This window comes from Pistacia vera, unplaced genomic scaffold (genome assembly GCF_008641045.1).
Source record: "Pistacia vera cultivar Batoury unplaced genomic scaffold, PisVer_v2 Contig83, whole genome shotgun sequence".
NCBI lineage: Eukaryota > Viridiplantae > Streptophyta > Magnoliopsida > Sapindales > Anacardiaceae > Pistacia > Pistacia vera.
Window position 1 is genome coordinate 11,283 of NW_022196701.1, and position 19,847 is coordinate 31,129.

The 19,847-nt window shown below is 33.6% G+C and overlaps 2 protein-coding genes and 1 pseudogene across 2 annotated transcripts; 1 reads left to right on the forward strand and 2 right to left on the reverse strand.

Moving 5' to 3' along the window:
• Positions 1-2,964: 2,964 nt before the first annotated feature.
• Positions 2,965-6,199, forward strand: LOC116118034. The gene is made up of 4 exons (XM_031404011.1): positions 2,965-3,109; positions 3,921-4,151; positions 5,142-5,408; positions 5,561-6,199. Exons 2-4 carry the CDS (start codon positions 3,954-3,956, stop codon positions 5,873-5,875), a joined length of 780 nt encoding a protein of 259 aa, XP_031259871.1. The 5' UTR covers positions 2,965-3,109; positions 3,921-3,953; the 3' UTR covers positions 5,876-6,199.
• A 720-nt stretch (positions 6,200-6,919) lies between these two features.
• LOC116118035 (signal recognition particle 14 kDa protein-like) lies at positions 6,920-9,755 on the reverse strand. The gene is made up of 3 exons (XM_031404012.1): positions 9,595-9,755; positions 9,340-9,449; positions 6,920-7,459 (listed from the first exon to the last, which is right to left on the reverse strand). Exons 1-3 carry the CDS (start codon positions 9,722-9,724, stop codon positions 7,301-7,303), a joined length of 399 nt encoding a protein of 132 aa, XP_031259872.1. The 5' UTR covers positions 9,725-9,755; the 3' UTR covers positions 6,920-7,300.
• A 2,139-nt stretch (positions 9,756-11,894) lies between these two features.
• On the reverse strand, positions 11,895-19,023 carry LOC116118032 (annotated as a pseudogene).
• Positions 19,024-19,847: the final 824 nt, after the last annotated feature.

A 19,847-nucleotide genomic window follows, 5' to 3' on the forward strand; every position in this document is an offset into this window, starting at 1 on the left:
TTTTTTTGTTTTGTTTTGGTACATTAATGAACAGCAGCATTGCAAGGGCACAATACGAAAGCCACTATTTTTGTTGGAAACATATACTATGGAGTCCCTTATCCAATTATTAAACCTGATATTCTACTTATTATTTTCATCAGAAACGACCATGGGAAGCTTTTGGAAAAAATATGGGAAATTTGGAAGGGCGTCAATTGAGGATTTGCTTCGGCAGCAGATCGAAAAGAAAGAATATTAAATGGAAGTGGTGGCAAAAGTCCGCCACGTGGTGGTGGTGGCGGGCGGCGCGGCGGCGGAAATGGTTATGGAGATTCAGGGGGATGAAACTGGAAAACGAATATTAGCAACGATTTTTGTCATACTTGGTAAAGTGATCGTTTTTTTCTTCTTCTTCGTACTTTATTTCAGTTTGTCAGAAAATCATCTTTAAGTCTTATTCTAAATACCTAATTCAGGCTGCATAGAAATGCAAATTCTTTACGTACGCTAAGTTTTGTAGTTTTTAGATAGTAATAATCGTGGGGAAAGGTGCAGATAATGGAAGTATCATTCACCTAAAATGCATATCAGAGCTAGAAATACTGTAAATCTCTATAAACTGATATCTGCATATTCAGACAAGTCACGTGAAACAAAATATTGAAAAGAAAAAAAAAAAATCGATAGCTGCTGCCCTAAACTAATATTAAACTGTCTCTAAAACCCAAGTTTCATTTTTATTGAAAAGCACTGTGTTTATATGGTATAGATCTGTTCGTAATTGATGGTCAGCATATTTCGAGGGTTCAAATGAAATAACTACAATGTTTGGCCAAATTTCAATAAATAATTTCGTGCACGAAAAGGTGGCATGTAAGAAATGGAGGATCATGTCTTATTGGACAGGTAAAAGAACAATTCCTGGCCTATAAAAGTTTTTGATCCGCCCATATTAATCACCAAAACTTTGTGAATTGTTATGTGGATATTCAAGTGTTTTATTCTTTGTCGTTTTATACTTATCTGCAAACATTTCATGCTACATCAGTATTGTCTTTTTTTTTTTTTTTTTTTTTTTTTTTTTAATATTATCTTAATGTTGCAAGACACCACGGTTCAGTATACAAGGGATCATCGCTGCTATGGCTGAAGTAAAACACTGCTGTAGTGTAACAAAATTGTTCTGAGAAAAAAGCGATTTATGGGGATTTCAGGTCTCCTACTTCAGAAATTCTGTATCTCATGCCATATTTATTACATTGCAGTACATTTGCTTCATTGATGGTGTTGAGCTGACTCGATTAACAAACGATTACATAAAGTATCTCCTTCGAGGAAAAAAGAGTGTCCGATTAAAGAACGCAATGTACAAGTGGGAAAGGTTCTGGAAAAGCCTGACAGAGAAGGTGTGTGAGAAGTTTCGGTTAGAGATGAATACCTCAACATGGTTCCACTGTCCCAATTATAGGCGTCTTCTTCGATCTTACATATCTTCACAAAATGATGCCCAGTAATCCAACATTTTCCCCCAAGCCCTGCATTATCCTCTTTCCCTGCTTATCTTGCATATTGCCTGCAACAATGAAGTGAAACTAGCATTAGCACTTGTTTTCTGTCCTTTGAGATGGTTCAAGAGACTGGTCAATATTTCCGTCATGTCATGTCATTAGCTAAAAAAACATTTTTGTGTATAGGAATGGAAACTTTAATCTACTTAAAGATGTAAGGCATGCATTGTATTTTGTCAATGGAAATTTTTTCTTTCATGTACCATATGGTAGAAACCTAATAAATTTATATAAAAGAGATGAATTTGTATGGAAATTTTCTGCTTACAACATTATTTTTATAGAAAAATCTATTTAAATGGTTTGTGACCTATCATGTGGTTTGCATTTTCGTTTAACAAAATTCCATAAGATACCCACTTGTTCAAATTAAACTCCAAAGGCCATTACCACCTATTTTGCAAATATTTGAGGGTTTAGAAAGGGTTTTTGTTTCACACTTTAGTTTCACATACAAAATAGGGGGATTTATAGAGCATTTTCAACGGTGCTTTTTATTTTGAAGAACATCTTTCATATAAATAAATAGCATTTTCATTAATTTTAAAATATAAAGAACACAATTTTTATTCAAATTCAATAGACTCTTTAAATTTAATAAAGATGCTCTTTAGTTTTAAGAAAGAGACTTAATGGGAGAGAGAATTAATAAATATAATGTATAAGATCTTGTAGTTTATTACTTAAAATTAGGATAGAGAATAAAATTTGACTCTTTAAATGACACTTTCCCACCCTTTAAGTTTTAAAATGACACTTTCCCACCCTTTATTAGCTTATGTTATGTTTTCTATTAATATTTTATTGAAAAAACAAAAATACTTTTAATATTTGACTTTATAAATTTTTTTATTATTTTTTAATTAACCAAAAATTCAAATATTAAAAAGTCAAAAAAGAAAAAAAAATAGTCAGCTCCACCTAAAAAGTTAAAGAGTAATGTTATGAAATTATTTAAAGTTAAATAACCTTAATATTTATTTATTTATTTATAATGTCATCCATGTCTCATCACTATTATTCAATAATCTACTAAATTTATAATGTTTTTTATGTTTATTAATTAACATAAAAAATCAATATTTTTAATTAATTAAATAAATAAAGGAAAAACACATTTGAAGTTTTGAACTAATAAATAATGAGTCAAGATTTTGACTTAACTAAATTTTAATTTATAATAAACTATTTAAAGGTATTTTCATAAAAACACTAACTGAACTTGGCGAAGGGTGAGAAAACGTTATTTTGAAACTTGATGCGTGGGAAAGTGTCGTTTTGCCAGACCTTGGGTGGGAGAATGTCATTCTCCCTTTTCCCAAAGTATTGAACATAGGAGGGACAGGTTTTACACTTAGGGGCACTTTAGTCAGAGAAGGTATACTTTGGTTAGAACTAAAGAACTATCTTCTTTAATCTCCTTGACCTCAATCTAGAAATTCTCGTTATCGTTTCGACTCATCGCCATAGCCACTTCACACTCTCCTTTCCTCCCTTCTTCAAAATCTCCAGTCTCATGCTGTCTCTCTCTCGATCATATAACTTTTACTTCTCTTCTGGTACGTGGGTTTCCCTACTTTGCATTTTTTCCCTTCTTTGTTTATTTTTTATTTCTTTTTTGAGATTTTTGAGCTTCTCAGCTCTCATTTTTTTGCGTTCCTTTTAGCATTTTTGCTAGAATTAGCAGACTGAATTCCTGTTTATGATTTTAGTTTGATGATTATGAACATATATCTATTTAAATAAATCTAATTGAAACAAAATGGTTTATGAAATTGTGAAAAGAATTGGTGAAGGGAGGCCTTTGGGTTTGTTTAATGGGTTAATGGTTTGTGGTTTTGACATTCAGGGTTTTTTTTTTTTTTTTTTTTTAATTAAAATTTATTAAAGTTTGGAATTTGAGTTTATCGCCTTGGCTATGTTAAAATCAAGTTAGAAATGTTGGATAAAGGTGAGATTTTTGAGCTGCTCACCTCTATTTCCTGCTCTTAATTAGATGATTATTAACTTATTTCACTGAAACAAGCCTATTTGGAAATAGTTGTTTTATGAAATGATGAAAAAATTGGTAAGGGGGAGGCCTTTGGGTTAATGGGTTCTGGTTTTCAGATAGGTTTTTCTTTTTCTTTTTTTTTTTTTTTTTTTTTTTAAGTTATTAGTGTTTTTAATTTCAGTATATTGCCTTTCTGGCTTTTTGTATGTTTAAATTGACTAAGAAATATTGATTGAGAGTGTGATTTTGAAGGCTCTATTGGGGCTTTGTCCATGGCCTCAAAACATCAAAACATAGTTCTAGGGTTATCGTTTAGCACTTCACATATCATTATGCTTGCAGTTTACTGAAATTTGATTTTTGTTTTGTTTGTTTAGGTTAATTTTATGTGGGATTAGGATTGGTGAAGAATGAGTTGTATTCAGGCTACTAGTGTAGGCAAGCCTTGTGTAACTCTCCCAAATAGATCCCAATTGCAGCTTGTACCTGGTACGACACATGGGACATTATTGAAACTAACATATAAGCAATGTGCACCTCGGTTAAAATCTTGGCAAGGAAGCACAGTTGTTTGCTTGTTTGGTGATAAAGACAAGTCTGAAGATACGGTAAGAAAGAAGCCCTTTCAATGTAAGTGTTTGTTTGTTGGTGATAATGTGTTTGATATAAGTTCATGATAGGATGGGAATGTACTTCAACTAGTTGGAATTAGCAACCCCTATGAATTAGTCAAGGGGTTAGGCCTGTGGCTTCCCTTCGTGAGGTATTCTCTTTGCCACTTACTAGAGGAAATGCCACTATTCTCCTCTGTAACTCAGAGATTATCATAGGGCTCAATGGGGATGCATTTTCAAGCTGGAATTTGCTAAATAGATTCAAGGGATTTCTATGTCTTTTCTAAATGAAAGAAAAGAAGGAAATACAAATGATTGGTTTTCTGCTGTTATTTCCCTTCTTGCAGCCACAAAGTTCTGATATTCTGAGTGGGCTGTCTCTTGGTTATGACCTGGTTTATTGATGATTGGAATTAACTGCATTGTAAATTGTAACTTTATGCACAAAAGTCCACCATAAAGTATCTTTTTTGTTTAAATAGAAAAGATAAAGAATTGTAAAATACATTTTCAGCTTGTCTATTTATTAGCATAAGCTCTATGCTGTTAAGTTTTAGAACAAGCTTAAGTGTTGAAGTACATTAACTTTATTCTTGATGCTAAATGTCTTGTTTATTCTTAGTGGTCAGTTGCATCTTATTGATGCATTCAATTTTACTTCTTTATGCACTGTTTATCCCTTGTGAAAACTTGTTTCTGTCATTGCAAGAATGTCTGCTTTTTTTTTTTTTTTTTAATTATTTTTATTTTGATATCAATTATTACATACTGAATCTGCAAAGGAATAATGGGAAAACCAATCTTTTGTTAAAAAATAATAATTAGAAAATAAAGAGGTCATTTTATTTTCCAAAGCTCACAGTATGGAGGCCTCACCATCTTGTTAGAGCTGAGAGGATGGTGCATGAGATGCTCAAATTTTTGTCGGAAAGTAGCGTTGCTGTCCATAAAATTATGTACATCTGACCATTTATCTTTCATCAGAAATCTCCGTGGGATGCTTTTGGGAAAGCTATGGGAAATTTGGGAAACTTCACTAAGGGACAGTCTGTAGAGGGTATGCTTCGGCAGCAGATGGAGAAGAAAGAATACTTTGATGGAAGTGGTGGCAAAAGTCCACCACGTGGTGGTGGTGGTGGTGGTGGTGGTGGTGGTGGGGATGGTTCTGGTGATTCAGAGGATGAAGGCTGGGGTGGGATCATAGATGAAACTGCACAAGTCATATTAGCAACACTTGGCATTATATTTGTGGTAAAATGTTTTTTTCCCTTCATCTTTGCTACATTGAGTATATTATATGCTTTATTGTAATGTCCTGAGAAAAGACATTTAGGTTTTGATTTTTCCAAGTTCAGAAATGGTGTAACCTTCCCATAATCACTATCTTACTTGATTCATTGCAGTATATGTACATCCTTACTGGTGAGGAGCTGACTCTGTTAGCAAGGGACTACCTGAAGTATCTCTTTGGAAGAGGTTACAAGAGTGTTCGTTTAACAAATGCAATGGAATGGTGGGAAAGTTTCCTGGAAAATTTCAAGCCGGAGGAATCTTACGATGATAAGTATTGGTTGGAAAAAGCAATTATTAATACCCCTACATGGTATGACAATCCAGAGAAGTACAGGCGTTTGCTTGAGGCTTACATGGAATCACAAGAAGAAGAGGAAGACGATGACGATAATGATAATGATAACGATAATGATGATGGATTATAATCCCATATTTTGTGGCAATCATCTTTCCCTTTCGCCTTTCCCTTATTTCTCTTCCTGCTCATCTTGCAAACTTGTGCTACTTTTAAGGTGAGACTAGCATTAATACTTTTTTGTTTCCCGAGATGACGAAGATCAATTTTGATGTTGTATTGTTAGCTTATAGCAATTCTTGTATAGCAGTTGAAACTTTAATCGACTTAAGATTCAAGACTTGCATTTTAGGTTGCCAAGAGTCGGAAAAGTTTTGTTCATTTGCTGGACAATAGAAAGTTTCTGTCCAGATTTTCTCATCCAAGTGAAAGTGGCAGGTTAAGCACAATATGACAGAAACATGAAAAACAATCTAAACCTTTCCATGTTTCTTCAGGCTTTAAACATGGAAATAGTTTAAATGCCTCGAAGCTGCAAAAATTCTTGTATGTTTCCAGTGACAGAAACTGAACTTACATTTCAGAAGTTTCATTTCACTTTATAGACAATTATTCTTTCACTTTGGGGATTTGTTAAGGTGCAGAGGCTACAAGAGATTCCCAGCTCTCTCTATTTTCTTAATGTACTGGTCGTGTAATATTACCGGAATGAATACATTCACTGTTTATTTCTGCATCCTGAGGCACTTCCCCATCAATCAATCCCACCTGAAGGCTGAAACTACAACGGGTTGCATAGTTATTTAGCTAAAGCTGAAGAGATGGAAACAGAAGGAGCATTTATAACTTCCTTGTGTATATGATATTAGTACAATTTTCTGATGGATATTATTTGCTTCTAAACTATTTCATGGAATGAAGGTAGAATCCAAACAATAGAATGATGTTTCTTGTCTAGCTTATGGAATCAGCCCCAAAGTATATTCCTTGACAGAAATTTTGACAAATTTCCACGAAGTTGTAGAAATTGTAATAAATTGCTACTATTAAAGTCACTACAAGTTTGATGGGCATGTTTTCAAATTGCAAGCATGAAGAGTGGAGGATTTAGTGTAGAAAATGGTGTTTACCCTTCTGAACTCTAATATAAAACATTTATGACCCAAGAACAAAATAATCAAAAAGATGTGCCCATAGATGAAGGCAATTTAATCACATTCTACTGAGCAAACAAAATCATTCATCCAATCTTCTAATGCCAATTTCAATTTCATGAAATTCTGGATCAAAAAAATCTACAACGCAAAAGGCTGAAAACAGACCGGCTGCATATTTTTCCAGATAACATTCAACCTGATCAGAGAATGGAAATCACATTTCAAAAGGGGCTGTGAAACAAAATCCCGTATCGTGTACCTCCGTTATAGTTCAAAATTGAAAGAACTTCTGTATGATCTTTTCTTTCCATTTAAGCAAAAGATCCCAGTACCAAATATCAGAAGAAAATTAAAAGCTTTCCCAGTTTATACAGAGGTGTCGGTAGCAAGAGACTTGTTCACACTCTCTTCGGCTTTTTCTTTGAACCTCCGTCCTTTTTATCTCCCTCTGCAGCCTTTTTCTTGTCCTTCCTCTCCCTCTTCTTTAGAGCTGCCATGTGAGCCTTGAGAAGAGTAGCGTAAGAAGCTTGAAAGCGCTGGTGATCCTTCGCCCCAACCTTTTCAACAAAATCAGGGGCAGCCGTTAGCCAGGAGAAACATAAATAGAGAGGAAGAGCAAGAGGAAAAACTATTGCCTCATATGATCATGCCTACTAGGCAAAGAATTGAGAATCAATGTTCTTGTAATATACATTATAATTATTACTGAACAAAATTTTGATAACTGTATCTGATCAAGTCCCCAGTATCCACGTCACTTAAAATCTTCTTACCAGGATACAATTACACAACCAAAATTCTCACAAACTTAGGAATTTGGGCACCCAAAAGAAAAATAAAATGTTTAAACAATCAATATTAATTAATAAATCTTCCTACTAAGATACAATCACACAATTTAAAAGCTCAATTCAGGAATTTTGGCAGCTGAAAGAAAAATAAAATGTTAGATTTCTATTAGTGGTAAGCTATAAAGGGAATAAGAAAAGCATCTACATCGTTTAAATATATGTTAGCATAGAGAAAGTACTTCAAACCCTTCCTCTAGTTTATCCTTTGTGATAACACAAGTTTTGGTAGTTTAAATGATAGCTGGATTTTTCATTTCACTAAATGTCACACAAGACACTGACACGAAACAGCATTGTGAAGTGGAGATCCATGCTATGAGATATTTCTAGGCTACAATCAAACAGGTTGTAGGCAAACATGAACAAACAGCAAAATCATTTCCTTTTTTCTTAAGCTGGTGTGTGAAGCCGAAGTGTGCAGAGAAAAAGGAGGGCCAGGCAGTACCTAGTTAGGAACCACTCACAGTCCCACTATGCCAGAATATATAACTTGATGTAGGATAAATAGGATAGGTTAAGGTTAATTGAGCTTTTTGCTTTATTGATTGATTTGTCAAGATTGATTTAAAAATTTATTTTGTCCTCGAGTTGTTTTAAACTTTATTTCATATTTAATCAGGATTAGAATTCTATCTCTTAAACTAGATAAAGGCTTTGGTTATTCATTGCTAACAGCATTGATTAATTATAAAATGAATCTTGGTTTTCTACCTATGGCTTCTCTATTTCTATTTTATTTTTTTGAATAATACCACCAGTGAAAATCAATCTACCTTTATAATCAACAACCTTGAAATGTTCTTTCTCAAGATTGTGAAATTTGAGTCTGTCGTTGGAAGGTGATTTTGCTGCCTAATATGTCTCAACAGCCCAAGTTTTTTCGCCCATGAAATCCAATACTGCTCCTTGTTTCACTTCCTTAAACTCTTCAACAATTGCTTATCTCAACTGGCCATAGTCATAAACAAACTCTGATGCCTAGTAAAAAACCAAATCTACAAGGCTGTAAAGACATACTTAGGCACCAAAATACCTCCTTCCAGAGACAAATTCAAAGCTAGCAAACGTACAATAAAACAAGTCAAGATTTTTAATTATTTGTTAAAGGGAGATGCTTCTCATTGGTGGGTGATTAGAAATGCTAGAAGATAAATAGAAAACTCATAGGGAGAAACCAACAACAAATTACAACAAACAGTTTTACCTCCCCTTTCTAATTCAGTGCAAAGTCTATCAGTTATAATTTTAAAAATAAATAAAATAAAATAACAGCAAACAGAATGAGAAATGATGTGAGATGTTGGTGCTCTTGCACCATTGTTTACAAATTCTTATACAAAGCTCCTTTCCTCATGTCAATTACACAATTCATATGCAGATTCAGTAAAACCATACCATAAATGCACTAACTTTATCTTTCACTTATCATAACCATCACTTTGCTTGGTATACTTCAACACGAAAATTATGTAACAACATCTAACTAGATGCAAATACGAATGACAATGCAACAGCCTATCATATCCCATATTCTCTCAAGATCTGTAAAATGTATATGAAAAAAAAATACAGAAAGCGAGACATACTGTTGTAGAAATCTTTTGTTTCCCATCAGTTGCACGGATGAGGCATCGATACTCAATGGCTTCTCCTGAAGTCGTCATTTTATTTGTTTGAACCTTAGACTTCATTGACGCTTAAAACACACGAGAACACACGAACAACAATCAACATAACGGGCAAACACCCAAAAACCTCATAATTTTGCAACCCACCTTAACTAAAACCAACAAAATGAAAACATAACATAACATGAAGAAAATAAATAAATAAACACTTACAGCGTTTGAAAGTAACCCAAACAGAGCCATTCTCTCTATTACGCTCAAACATGCTAGTCAATTCATTAAGAAACGGATCCGGTTGCAAAAAACCCTTCAAAATAAAACCAAGAAAATCACATGACGGCATGTGAAATCAAATACCCACCAAGAATTCAAGTAAAATAAACAACCCGGACAAACAAAACCAAAAGAAATTAAAATTAAAAATAAAAATAAAAAAAAATAAAAATCCAGCTACTACTTCATCAATAACGCTTAAATTATCTTTAAATCTTCCATTGGCAACTCAACTATTTAGTTCTTCAACTTACAAAGAATGAGAAAATGATTCAAAAAAAGAAATTAGCTGAAATTAAATCCTGGGCTTAAAAGTGCATGCAAGTCTAACGAATCAGAGGTTGATTATTGATTAGATTAGAAAAACACTAAAAGAAATTATTGAAGCTTTAAAAAAGAAAAAAAAAAAAANATTTTCTTGTATTGTATTTGTTGATTACTCTTTTAACCTTGTAATTGCCTATATAAAGGCAACTATTCTCCTTGTGAAAGTTAGTTCATGAAATATCAAAAACTTGGTTTAACCATTGAGAGAACTTTGTGTTCTTATTAAGATTTCTTTATCCAAGTCTTGGTAAGGAGATTTGGTGGTGAATCGATTCAAGTTGGTGGAGAATTCCTTTATGCTTGAAGTGTTCATTCTTGTCTTAACCTAAAATTGCAAGTAAGTGTGACATTGCCTCCATTTGTATTTGGCCGAATTTAAGCTTGAGTTTAGGGCATAATTTTGTGTTGTTTGTTGTTGCAAATTGGTTGGATTTGGATCAAGAAATCTCATTCGGAAACTGAGAATAATCATCATATCAATTTATTTGTTTGTACTTACAGGCTAAAATGAGTGAACAATACCCATGTCAGTACTCAATCACAGCTTTGGTGTTTCTAATGGCAGCAATAGAGTCGGATGTTTGTGCCCTTAGTACGGAAAAACATTGGGGTCAATGGAAGTTGGGCTTAAATATTAGGCTTATCACTGTAGTTTATACAGTAAGTTACCCTTAATACTCCATACCTGTTTCCATTATATTTGGCTAGGGAAAATGACCAGCGTTCTCCTCTTGTGGTATAGTTCGATGTGTAATGATTAACGATTGTACGCGTTTCAGGGAATTATTTCGGCTGGTTTGATGATGACCTTGACCTTTTGGTGTGTGCAAATGAGGCGACCTCTGTTTGTATCTGTATTTAACCCTCTCTGGCTTGTGTTAGTAGTTTTAGCTGGATCGTTATTACTGGAGGAGACCCTGTACATTGGAAGGTATATAAATATCATTAATTAATACATTCTCTTCTTTCTTTCAAGGATATGACATCACTTTAATTGATTATTCAGCCTCACATATTGAATATTATTAATTCATGAATGAATGAATACAATGGCATTGATTCTTAAAATGATCTTATAAAAGCATCATTAATTTTCAATTTGAAAAATTAATGTATGTTTGAGGGAACTTGAAGAACTTGATTTTGTTTGACATATTATTGTTTCCATACAAATATATCACATCCGAGAGTAAATTTGACAAATTATTTCAGCATAATTGGGGCAACCTCGATCATACGTGGGCTTTACTCGATGCTATAGGGTAAAGCCAAGGAGATGGAGAAGAAAGCTCAGTTAGTTCCATCTAAAAGCTATGGAGAACCTCAGTCAACAAAGATAAGTGTCATCAACTTGATAATTATTTTAAATTAAATTAGTTTAAAATCATAAGTTTTAACTAATAATTTTATTTTTTGTTGGAATTTTTGTAGATGATGATGATGGTGTGAATGTTCAATTCAGAATGGATTCAACATCATTGGTTTGAGCAAATTTTGGAAATTGACCTTGAAATTGAACTTGATTTGGACATTAATTTTTAGTTTATTTTGTTTATAACTTGATCTTTGATTTACTATTTTTGTTAGCGTTCTTTTGATTTTAGATTTTATTTCGTCATAGAATTAATTTTTTTTCAATTTTTCAAGTTGGATGACATCATCAAGTAGACATCAAACCTGACAACTTCAGATTTTATTTTGTCATAAGATTAATTTTTTTTTTTTTTTTTTCAATTTTTCATGTTGGATGATATCATCATGTTAACGTTAAGATAGTAACATAACACTAATTCAATCGATCAACCTGAGGTCCAATCACTTATTCCAGTTTCACCCCGAGCCGGTTATCAAAACATTGCACACAACTCTTTTAATTAATAAGGTAATAACTCTTCAAATCACAGGGCCCAGTTTTCTAAGATAATTTTCTTTCAAATATTATAAATGTCAAAGTCAGAGAAATTATTGCAGGAAGCCAATTTCCGCTACCCAATTACAGGAATTTGAGTCACCAACATAAACTTAAAAAGGAGTCGAAACTTTCGTAGATTTAAGAGGAGAATTGAACATCTAAAAATACAAACAATTCATTTGGGTGGAGCAGTAGTAGTTGGTGGAGCCACAGATATTTGAGGAACACCTAAGAATTTCTTGACCCCCGGAGCTTTAAGCACTGAAAGTTTAACAGAGAATCAAATATTTAAGAACGGAAGTGAACATTTTGCAAGGTCATAATCAATTTCCCTAGTGAACTTTTGACAGTGCACAGGAAAAACAAAATAATAAAAACAATCTCTTGGTGTAAGTAATGTTTCACTTCTCTCTTTCATAGAAATAACAACGTAATGAATATCAATTAAATAACTCATAAGTTAGAAAGTGAAAAAATCTCACAAAATCCACACATGATAGAAAATAGCTTTGATGTAATCCAATAACAAAATATTGCTTGCAGAGTCAAATACAACAATTCATTGATAGTTGAAACTGACATTAAAACCATATTACAATAAAACAAAATAATATAGACAAAGTTATGTACTAATCGCCACTTTTTTTATCAACAGTTATGAATATTAGACTACCCAGAAAAATATGTAAAAGGGCAACTTGAGATCATTTACTTTATCTTCAATGTTTTGATTAGCAAGGGGATCGATCTAATTTACCATTTTTAATAACTGAAGGCCTTGCTAGCAAAAGCCTATGTTGCATTGGGACACTTAAAATGGCAGTATTACCTGTGGTAAATACATTGTCATTTGTCAATGGAGCCGAACAAATAGCAAATGCCTTTAAAACATTTTTCAAATAGTCATTTGCAGGATCTCCTATCATTCCATGTAAGTTGCGCTGAGAAAGTCCAATATAAGTTAATTAAAACACAATAAAAAATCTGAACATGGCAAAACTGATAAAACAAATACAGTCCACTATTGAACTGTAGGTCTGAAGCCCCACCATGACTATCAATACAAAATTATGCATTAATTTAGTTCAACCTTGTCTCTCAAAACAGAGGCCTACCTCTACTATAATCAACAAAGTCAGCCCAGTTAAGATTGGGAAAATGTAAAAACTATCAGGACCACAGAGATTTGTAAACCAGAATGCTCCACCATTTTTTAAAGAAGGAACTTTCTCTGCCATGTTTGCAATGTGTTGGGGGGAGGAGGAAGTTACTATATAACAAAAGAAAAAAAGGTAAAAGACAGGTTTAATCAATTATTTGGTGGATATTATTGCAAAACGAACTCTTACCGCAAAGAAAGAACTGATAGAAATAGCACCTCAAATAAAGAGCCCTATATATGGAGTAAATGGATTAACACCATATCTGCAACTCCAAGCTACAACTGATAAACAAGAATGTTTGAGAAAATAAAATTCACTAGTGGAGAATGGACACAAAAGTACATGCAAACAAACAGCGTTTTTGAATCATTAAGAAATTACAAACTGCATTCCAACTTTGATAAAACGCTGTACTGATAAACCATGTAGTTTAAATAGAGTTGACATCTCATGAAGACAATGCTTTCTGACAGGAATTTTTTTTTTTCCCCTCGTTTTTCAAATGCAGCTTTCAGTTTCTAATTCACAAATATTATACTTAGACGAGGCAATTACATCATCAATTTGACCAAAATCTGTCTTTAAATGAGACATGTAATTCCAAGTAGATGGTTCTCTAACACAGACTAATTGCACTTGAGATTCTGAACTTTTTTTTTTTTTTTTGTTGATAGTCATGAGCATCCCTACCCCAATAGAGGGCATATAAAAAGTCTCTGTCTCTGTGTGTATGTTGGCTTGAGGAGGGGAGTGACCATTGTTTCTAGTAATCTCTATCAACATTCAAACATTGTGGTGCCTATAACTAAATAAGCAATGAAAGCCACCCACAAATTAATTGTCAAGGGTTCCCCTAAAAAGAACATGGAAAAGCTGCTCACTCCTTGAAAAGCTTCCCTATTTGTTTTTGACTCTCAACTACAGACTCACGGTTAATGTATCAGAAAGAATATTTTTTGCAGTACATCAACCCTCACGGTAGTCACAGGGGAAAGTCTATTGTGAAAAAAAATCTCCTAAAAAAACTTTCTACAACAGCGCAACATATTTGTCATAGATTCCACCATCCTGGTTTAAAAATCTACCTAGATATTGCGAACATAACATATGACCACAGGTTTTACATTTCAAGCATTGAGTGTGATTAGCAATTTCAAAGGGGCTTTGAGCTAGTACGCCTATAAGACCTAAACAACCAAGAGATGATTATCATAGATAGTGTGTAAGTTCATATGAATTGATACTTCTTGGTGTCATCTTTGGAAAGCAAGAAAAAAAAAAGGTGATAGAAAGAATTCTACATATACAAACTCAGATAATCAGGAGGAGGGGCAGAGATGACCCAGGTCAGAAAATATGGTCCAAAGTATTCTGCAAAATATGCACAACTTAGTGTCTGTAGGAGGCCAATGATCCAGCAATTGATAACATAATACAGAACAAACAACCATGATACTTATCCTTCAACTGTTGCATGATTCCGTGCAGTTGTGGTCTCAATAACTGCAGAGCAAACATGAATAACAAAGATTAGCATGCATATATAACAGAGCAATGTCAAAAAAGAAATAGTTGTGGTGGAACCAAAAACGATCATATATTAACTCAGACCACTAGTCCTTCCCTTTTAGACATGGCAAGAAGGATGAACACCCTCTTTCTAGAATTGATTGGTATAAAAATGGAATTTCAGTTCCATAGTTTTCAAAACGTATATCACATAAGAGACAAAACCCTTGCAGTAACATACTATCAGTTTTGAAGATGCTTAAAGTTGATGAACCCAAAGTGGAAGTGTCGCGCTTCCAATCAAAAGAGTAGTCACAACTATGGAAGCCCACCTGATAAAATTAATAATCAATACACACACACAAAAGTAAAAGGAAAAAAAAAAATCCATGGCATCTTATAAAAACCTTGCTAGTATTATAAACTAAATAACAAAATATGAGATATTGCATTTTCAAAGAGCATATTCTTTAGTTATAAATTTATTTTATTAAAGAAGCAAAATCCAACATATTCCTCAATAACACTAAACTAGCTCAGATTATCATTGGTCATGAGAACATAAGTCATAAGTTAAGAACTTATTTTAAATTATTAACATTCTTAGCGTGCATTCCATTCGGATATCAACTAAACAAATGCAAATAGTTCCTTACCAGGTAAAGCCGGTGAAGTTATGCACCATATCATTAAAGTGCTGCAACGCTGCAACGGGTAAGAAAGAATCAGCAGCAGCAGCAGCAGCAACTTCATTCACCGCCGGGGCCTGGTTAGCAACCGCTTGTACAGTTGTATCCTTCAAAACCTCTGCCACATCACTCATCAATTCAATGTTTTTCGACCCATCACCAACGGTACTTGACATATACCGACAATAAGCAGAACCCGCACTTGGCCCAAGAACAAATTGTGAAATTCTTTTACCAGGGAACAAACCACCAGATCCATATGAATCGCAGAAGCTGTTTCCAAAGAAGCTTGGCTAAATAAAGTTATGAATTTTTTGCTGGGACAAAATTTCGTCAGGAGAGTTCTGTCTGCGATCGTGATCATGATGAATGTAGCTAATTGAGGGACTATTAACTCGGGCAATAGGCGTTGCTCTGGTCGAGAGGCTATGGTGATAAGTCATTGCTAAAGAAACCAAACTACAGCTCCTCTACCAGAAGTGCAAAATAAACAAATTAAACATATGAATCAAACAACATTAACATTAAGTTGAGAAAACTAAAAGTAAAATCAATAACACTTGTTTCACATTACAAATAATCAATCATGAACGATTAAAAGAGCTCGTAGTCTTAAAACCCTAAACACCGATTACAATTGTAAAAATAATTATGAAGCCTCAAAATCAACAAAAATTAATAAAATTATTAGCTTTATAATTTCAAGAACACAAAAATAATAATAATAATAATAATAAATTCAGGTTTAGTTGAAATAATAAAAAAAAAAATTAAAAGATTTTGGTTTTGATAGATTTCTAAATTGCGACATTTAACTCTGATTAGAGACACTCATTTGTAAGATTGTGTAGATAGCGTACCGTATCAATACTGAGAGAGATTAGATGTCTTTTTGGCCAGTTAATGTTTTCACAGAGAACTGAGAAGCTCGTTGCCAATCGAAGAGAGAGGAAGCAGGGTTTTAGTTGGTATAGTTCGGTTCTTTTTACTTTTAGGGTCTGCGTGGGAGTTTTTTTTACTGGTTTTAGGAGGTTTTTAATTAAACTAGTTTTGTGGTATTTAAAAACCTCCACTTACCAGATTTTTAATAGGCTAGTTTTGAGAGGTTTAAAAACCCCCCAAAACCAATGTAATGTACTTTAGAGGAGTTTATAAAATACCCCAAATCAAGGTATTTTCACTGGTTTAAAACTTTTATCCCCAGAAAACACTATTCCACTCCCTTTTACAAATTTGTCGCTGCTGTAGATTCTCTCTAGCACACAAATCTCTCAAATCTGTCATTGCTGTTCACTTCTCTCTAACACACAATTCTCTTGCTGCTGCACACGAATGGTTTTAATTTGCTGCACACAAAGCCCTTTGCCGCACATGAATGGTTTTAATCTGTCATTGCTGTTCACTTCTCTCTAGCACACAAGTTGGATTGTAGTGTAAACTTTAACAGTGTCCTCGAAAGAATGAGCAAAATAAAGAGCATTGAGAATCAAAAATTTGCGTGGAAGAGAGCAAGTGATGGAATTAGTAATAAGATAATCGCCAAAAAGGAAGATAGGCTTTCTCTTTTCATGTTTTTATACACGGCAAAAGGGTAGACAAACAAAAAGGATCCAAAGAGAGATAGATGTTAACTACTGCACAAAAGAATGAATTTATAATTCTTTCGAAGATATATAAGCAAATATATTACTTATGGCTCACATGTTTTACTTTTGATGTAGGAATTGAATAATTATAAAGTTAAAAAGCTGTGTTGTGAAAATTGAATTAAGCAAATGTTTAAAGTTGAGCCAAAATGTAGGCATTATTTGTATTTATCAAAGTTAATTCAGCAAAAGAGAGGGTTTTAAATTATGGATATATATGTAAATTTATAATTTTAAAAAATTGTCAGAACCGTTGGAAATAAACTCCCAAGCATAGGTTGGGTGTTTTAAAAACCGCTACTAAAAACCCCTCAAAACCGTTACGGTGGTTTACCCCCAAACCGAGACGATGTTTCTCTCAAACCGCTACCTTGAAACTCATAGCAGACCCTTAGGGCCTGCTTGGGAGTTTTATGGTAGCGGTTTTGAGGGTAAACCACGTAGCGGTTTTGAGGGGTTTTTAGTAACGGTTTTTAAAACACCTAACCTGTGCTTGGGAGTTTATTTCCAACGGTTCTGACCGTTTTTTTAAATGATAAATTTACATATGTGCCCATAAAATTAAAACACTCTCTTTTGCTGACTCTATAGGTTTGGGTTACGAGCACACTCCATATTACTTTTAAAACCTTTTTGATTATGCAGCTGCAATAGTTCGGATGAAAGATTTTGAAGCTAATGTTCATGCCGGGTTAGAGGCATCTACTGCTGTAATGGCTTGAGAAGCAGGAATTCAAATCTGGTTTAAAATTTTAGGTGTATTTTGATGGTATGATAGGTGTTAGAGATGATGAATGCACAACAGGGATGATTTAACAAAACTGACAAAAACAAACAGGTGACTATTTTTTTAGGATGTCAGAAAACTGTGGGAACAAATATTCAAAACACAGTCATCCTTGAAGAATTTTAGAATCACCGAAGAAAGAAAAATAAGGGAAAAACGAAGAACAAGAGAGAGCTAAAGAGTAAAGTATTTATAGGAAGCCCATTTAACAAAACTGACAAAAACAAAAAAGACAAACATATCAGTACCAACCCAATTACACACTTCTCTTATCATCTCCCTTTAAACAATCTGCACCACACTTTCATACCACTCCATTATACACATTTTCTTTAACATCTCCACTTCACAAAACTGCACTACACTTATCAGTACACTTCATTATACAAATTCTCTTTAAACATCTCCACTAGAAAAATGCACTACACTTATCAATAACCACCATTCTTCTTCACATCTCCCATTTAACAAAACTGAAAAAAAACAAAACGGATCCCATTAAATGAGTTGTGTGCAGCAAATTAAAAACATTCACTCACAAATTAAAACCATTCACTCACTTTGTAAGAGAGAGAAATCAACAGTAGCAAAAGATTTGTGCGCAGCAAAGGGATTATTATCATTTAGTGGAAAGGGGTTTTTTGGGATAAAATTTTTAAACCAGCCAAAACACCCCAATTTGGGGTGTTTTATAAACCCCTCAAAATTACACTACACTGGTTTTGAAGGGTTTTTAAACCAGTCAAAACCAGTTTATTAAAAATCTGGCAAGTAAGGGTTTTTAAACACCTCAAAACCAGTCTAATTAAAAACCCCCCAAAACCAGTGAAAAAAAAAACTCCCAAGCAAACCCTTAGGGTTCTTATGCTGTTCTTTTAAGTAATCCTAGTTAGTAAATATGGGCCTAGTTAGTAAAAACGCGTATTATACGCAAATTGTACGGACAACCGTATAATTCGCGTATAAAACATACGTATACGTATTTTATGAAATCTGCCGAATTATACGCGTATAATAAGACTTCCCGTATAATTCGTGAATAATTCGCGAACTATTCGCGAATTATTGAAAAAAAAAAAAAACAAAACAGATCTCAGATCTCTCTTCTTCAGTTCCTGCTTCTAGAGGAAGGTAACAGAGCTTTATTACTAGTATTTGAAGAAGCAATCGAAGAATAAGAAGGGGAAGAGGAAGGTTGTCTAGTGGACTTAGACTCGAGACTAAACTTGTTCCTAGTGAACCTGGAAAGCAGATTAGACTTGCCAACACTAGTGTCACCAATCAACACCACCTTGAAGAGGTAATCATAGTCATCTTCAGCTCTGTAGCCAGCCATAGATGAAGAAGAAGAAGAAGAAGAAGTGCTTTAGAACAACAAAAATGCAGTTGGTTCAGAGTAGTTAAGTGAGATCTGTTTGTTAAAAAAAAAAAAAAACAGAAAAAGGGTAAAGTAAGATGTAGAGAAGCGTGTTGGTTTTTTTTTTTTTTTTTTTTTTGTCTGGTCTGTTCTGCTCGGCTGGACTCCAAGCCAAACAATTTAAGGAAAGTGGAGGATGTCTTTTTTGGTTTATGGGATTGAGAATTTACGGTGACACCCACCTTTTGCTTTTCTTTTTTTATTCTTTCTGTCTTTTTGGTTTTGGGAAGTTTAGGGAAGGCTATAAGGATATACTTGACTTTTCATGAGGGATTTTAATCGACATTTTGTGTGGTCCTCGGGTGATTATTATGGCCAATGTGAGTGATTAAAGCCTTAAAAGGACAGGATCCTTGGTAATAGAGGAAATATACACTTGTATTAGGATTTTTTTTTTTTAAATATATTTCTTATCCAATTTGAACAGAATTTTCTGTTTTGATTTATTATTAATTTATTGATTTTGTATTGAAATAATGGTAATATTTGGAATAAGAATTTAACTTTTTTTTTTTAATTTTCTTTAACAATAGGTATGTTTAAAATATGAATTTTCAGAACCAGGTAGTCCATAAATGTATTAAAACTAAGATTGATATTGCCGTATTTTTCAAAACGTATTATTGACAATGTACCGTATTAAACCCGTATATACCCGTACCGTATTTTTTCCGTATCCGAATTTTATGGCCGAATTTTTATAAACGTATTTTTCACCGTTTACCGTATTATACCCGTAAAAT

Excerpts from the sequence above, each read along its gene's own strand:
- LOC116118035 (XM_031404012.1), bottom strand. The coding sequence starts at position 9,724 with ATGCCGTCATGTGATTTTCTTGGTTTTATTTTGAAGGGTTTTTTGCAA. Across the intron at positions 9,450-9,594 it reads TTGGGTTACTTTCAAACGCT|CGTCAATGAAGTCTAAGGTT; the intron begins GTAAGTGTTTAT and ends GTGTGTTTTAAG. Across the intron at positions 7,460-9,339 it reads AACAAAAGATTTCTACAACA|GTTGGGGCGAAGGATCACCA; the intron begins GTATGTCTCGCT and ends TTTGTTGAAAAG.
- LOC116118034 (XM_031404011.1), top strand. The coding sequence starts at position 3,954 with ATGAGTTGTATTCAGGCTACTAGTGTAGGCAAGCCTTGTGTAACTCTC. Across the intron at positions 4,152-5,141 it reads AAGACAAGTCTGAAGATACG|AAATCTCCGTGGGATGCTTT; the intron begins GTAAGAAAGAAG and ends ATCTTTCATCAG. Across the intron at positions 5,409-5,560 it reads CACTTGGCATTATATTTGTG|TATATGTACATCCTTACTGG; the intron begins GTAAAATGTTTT and ends GATTCATTGCAG.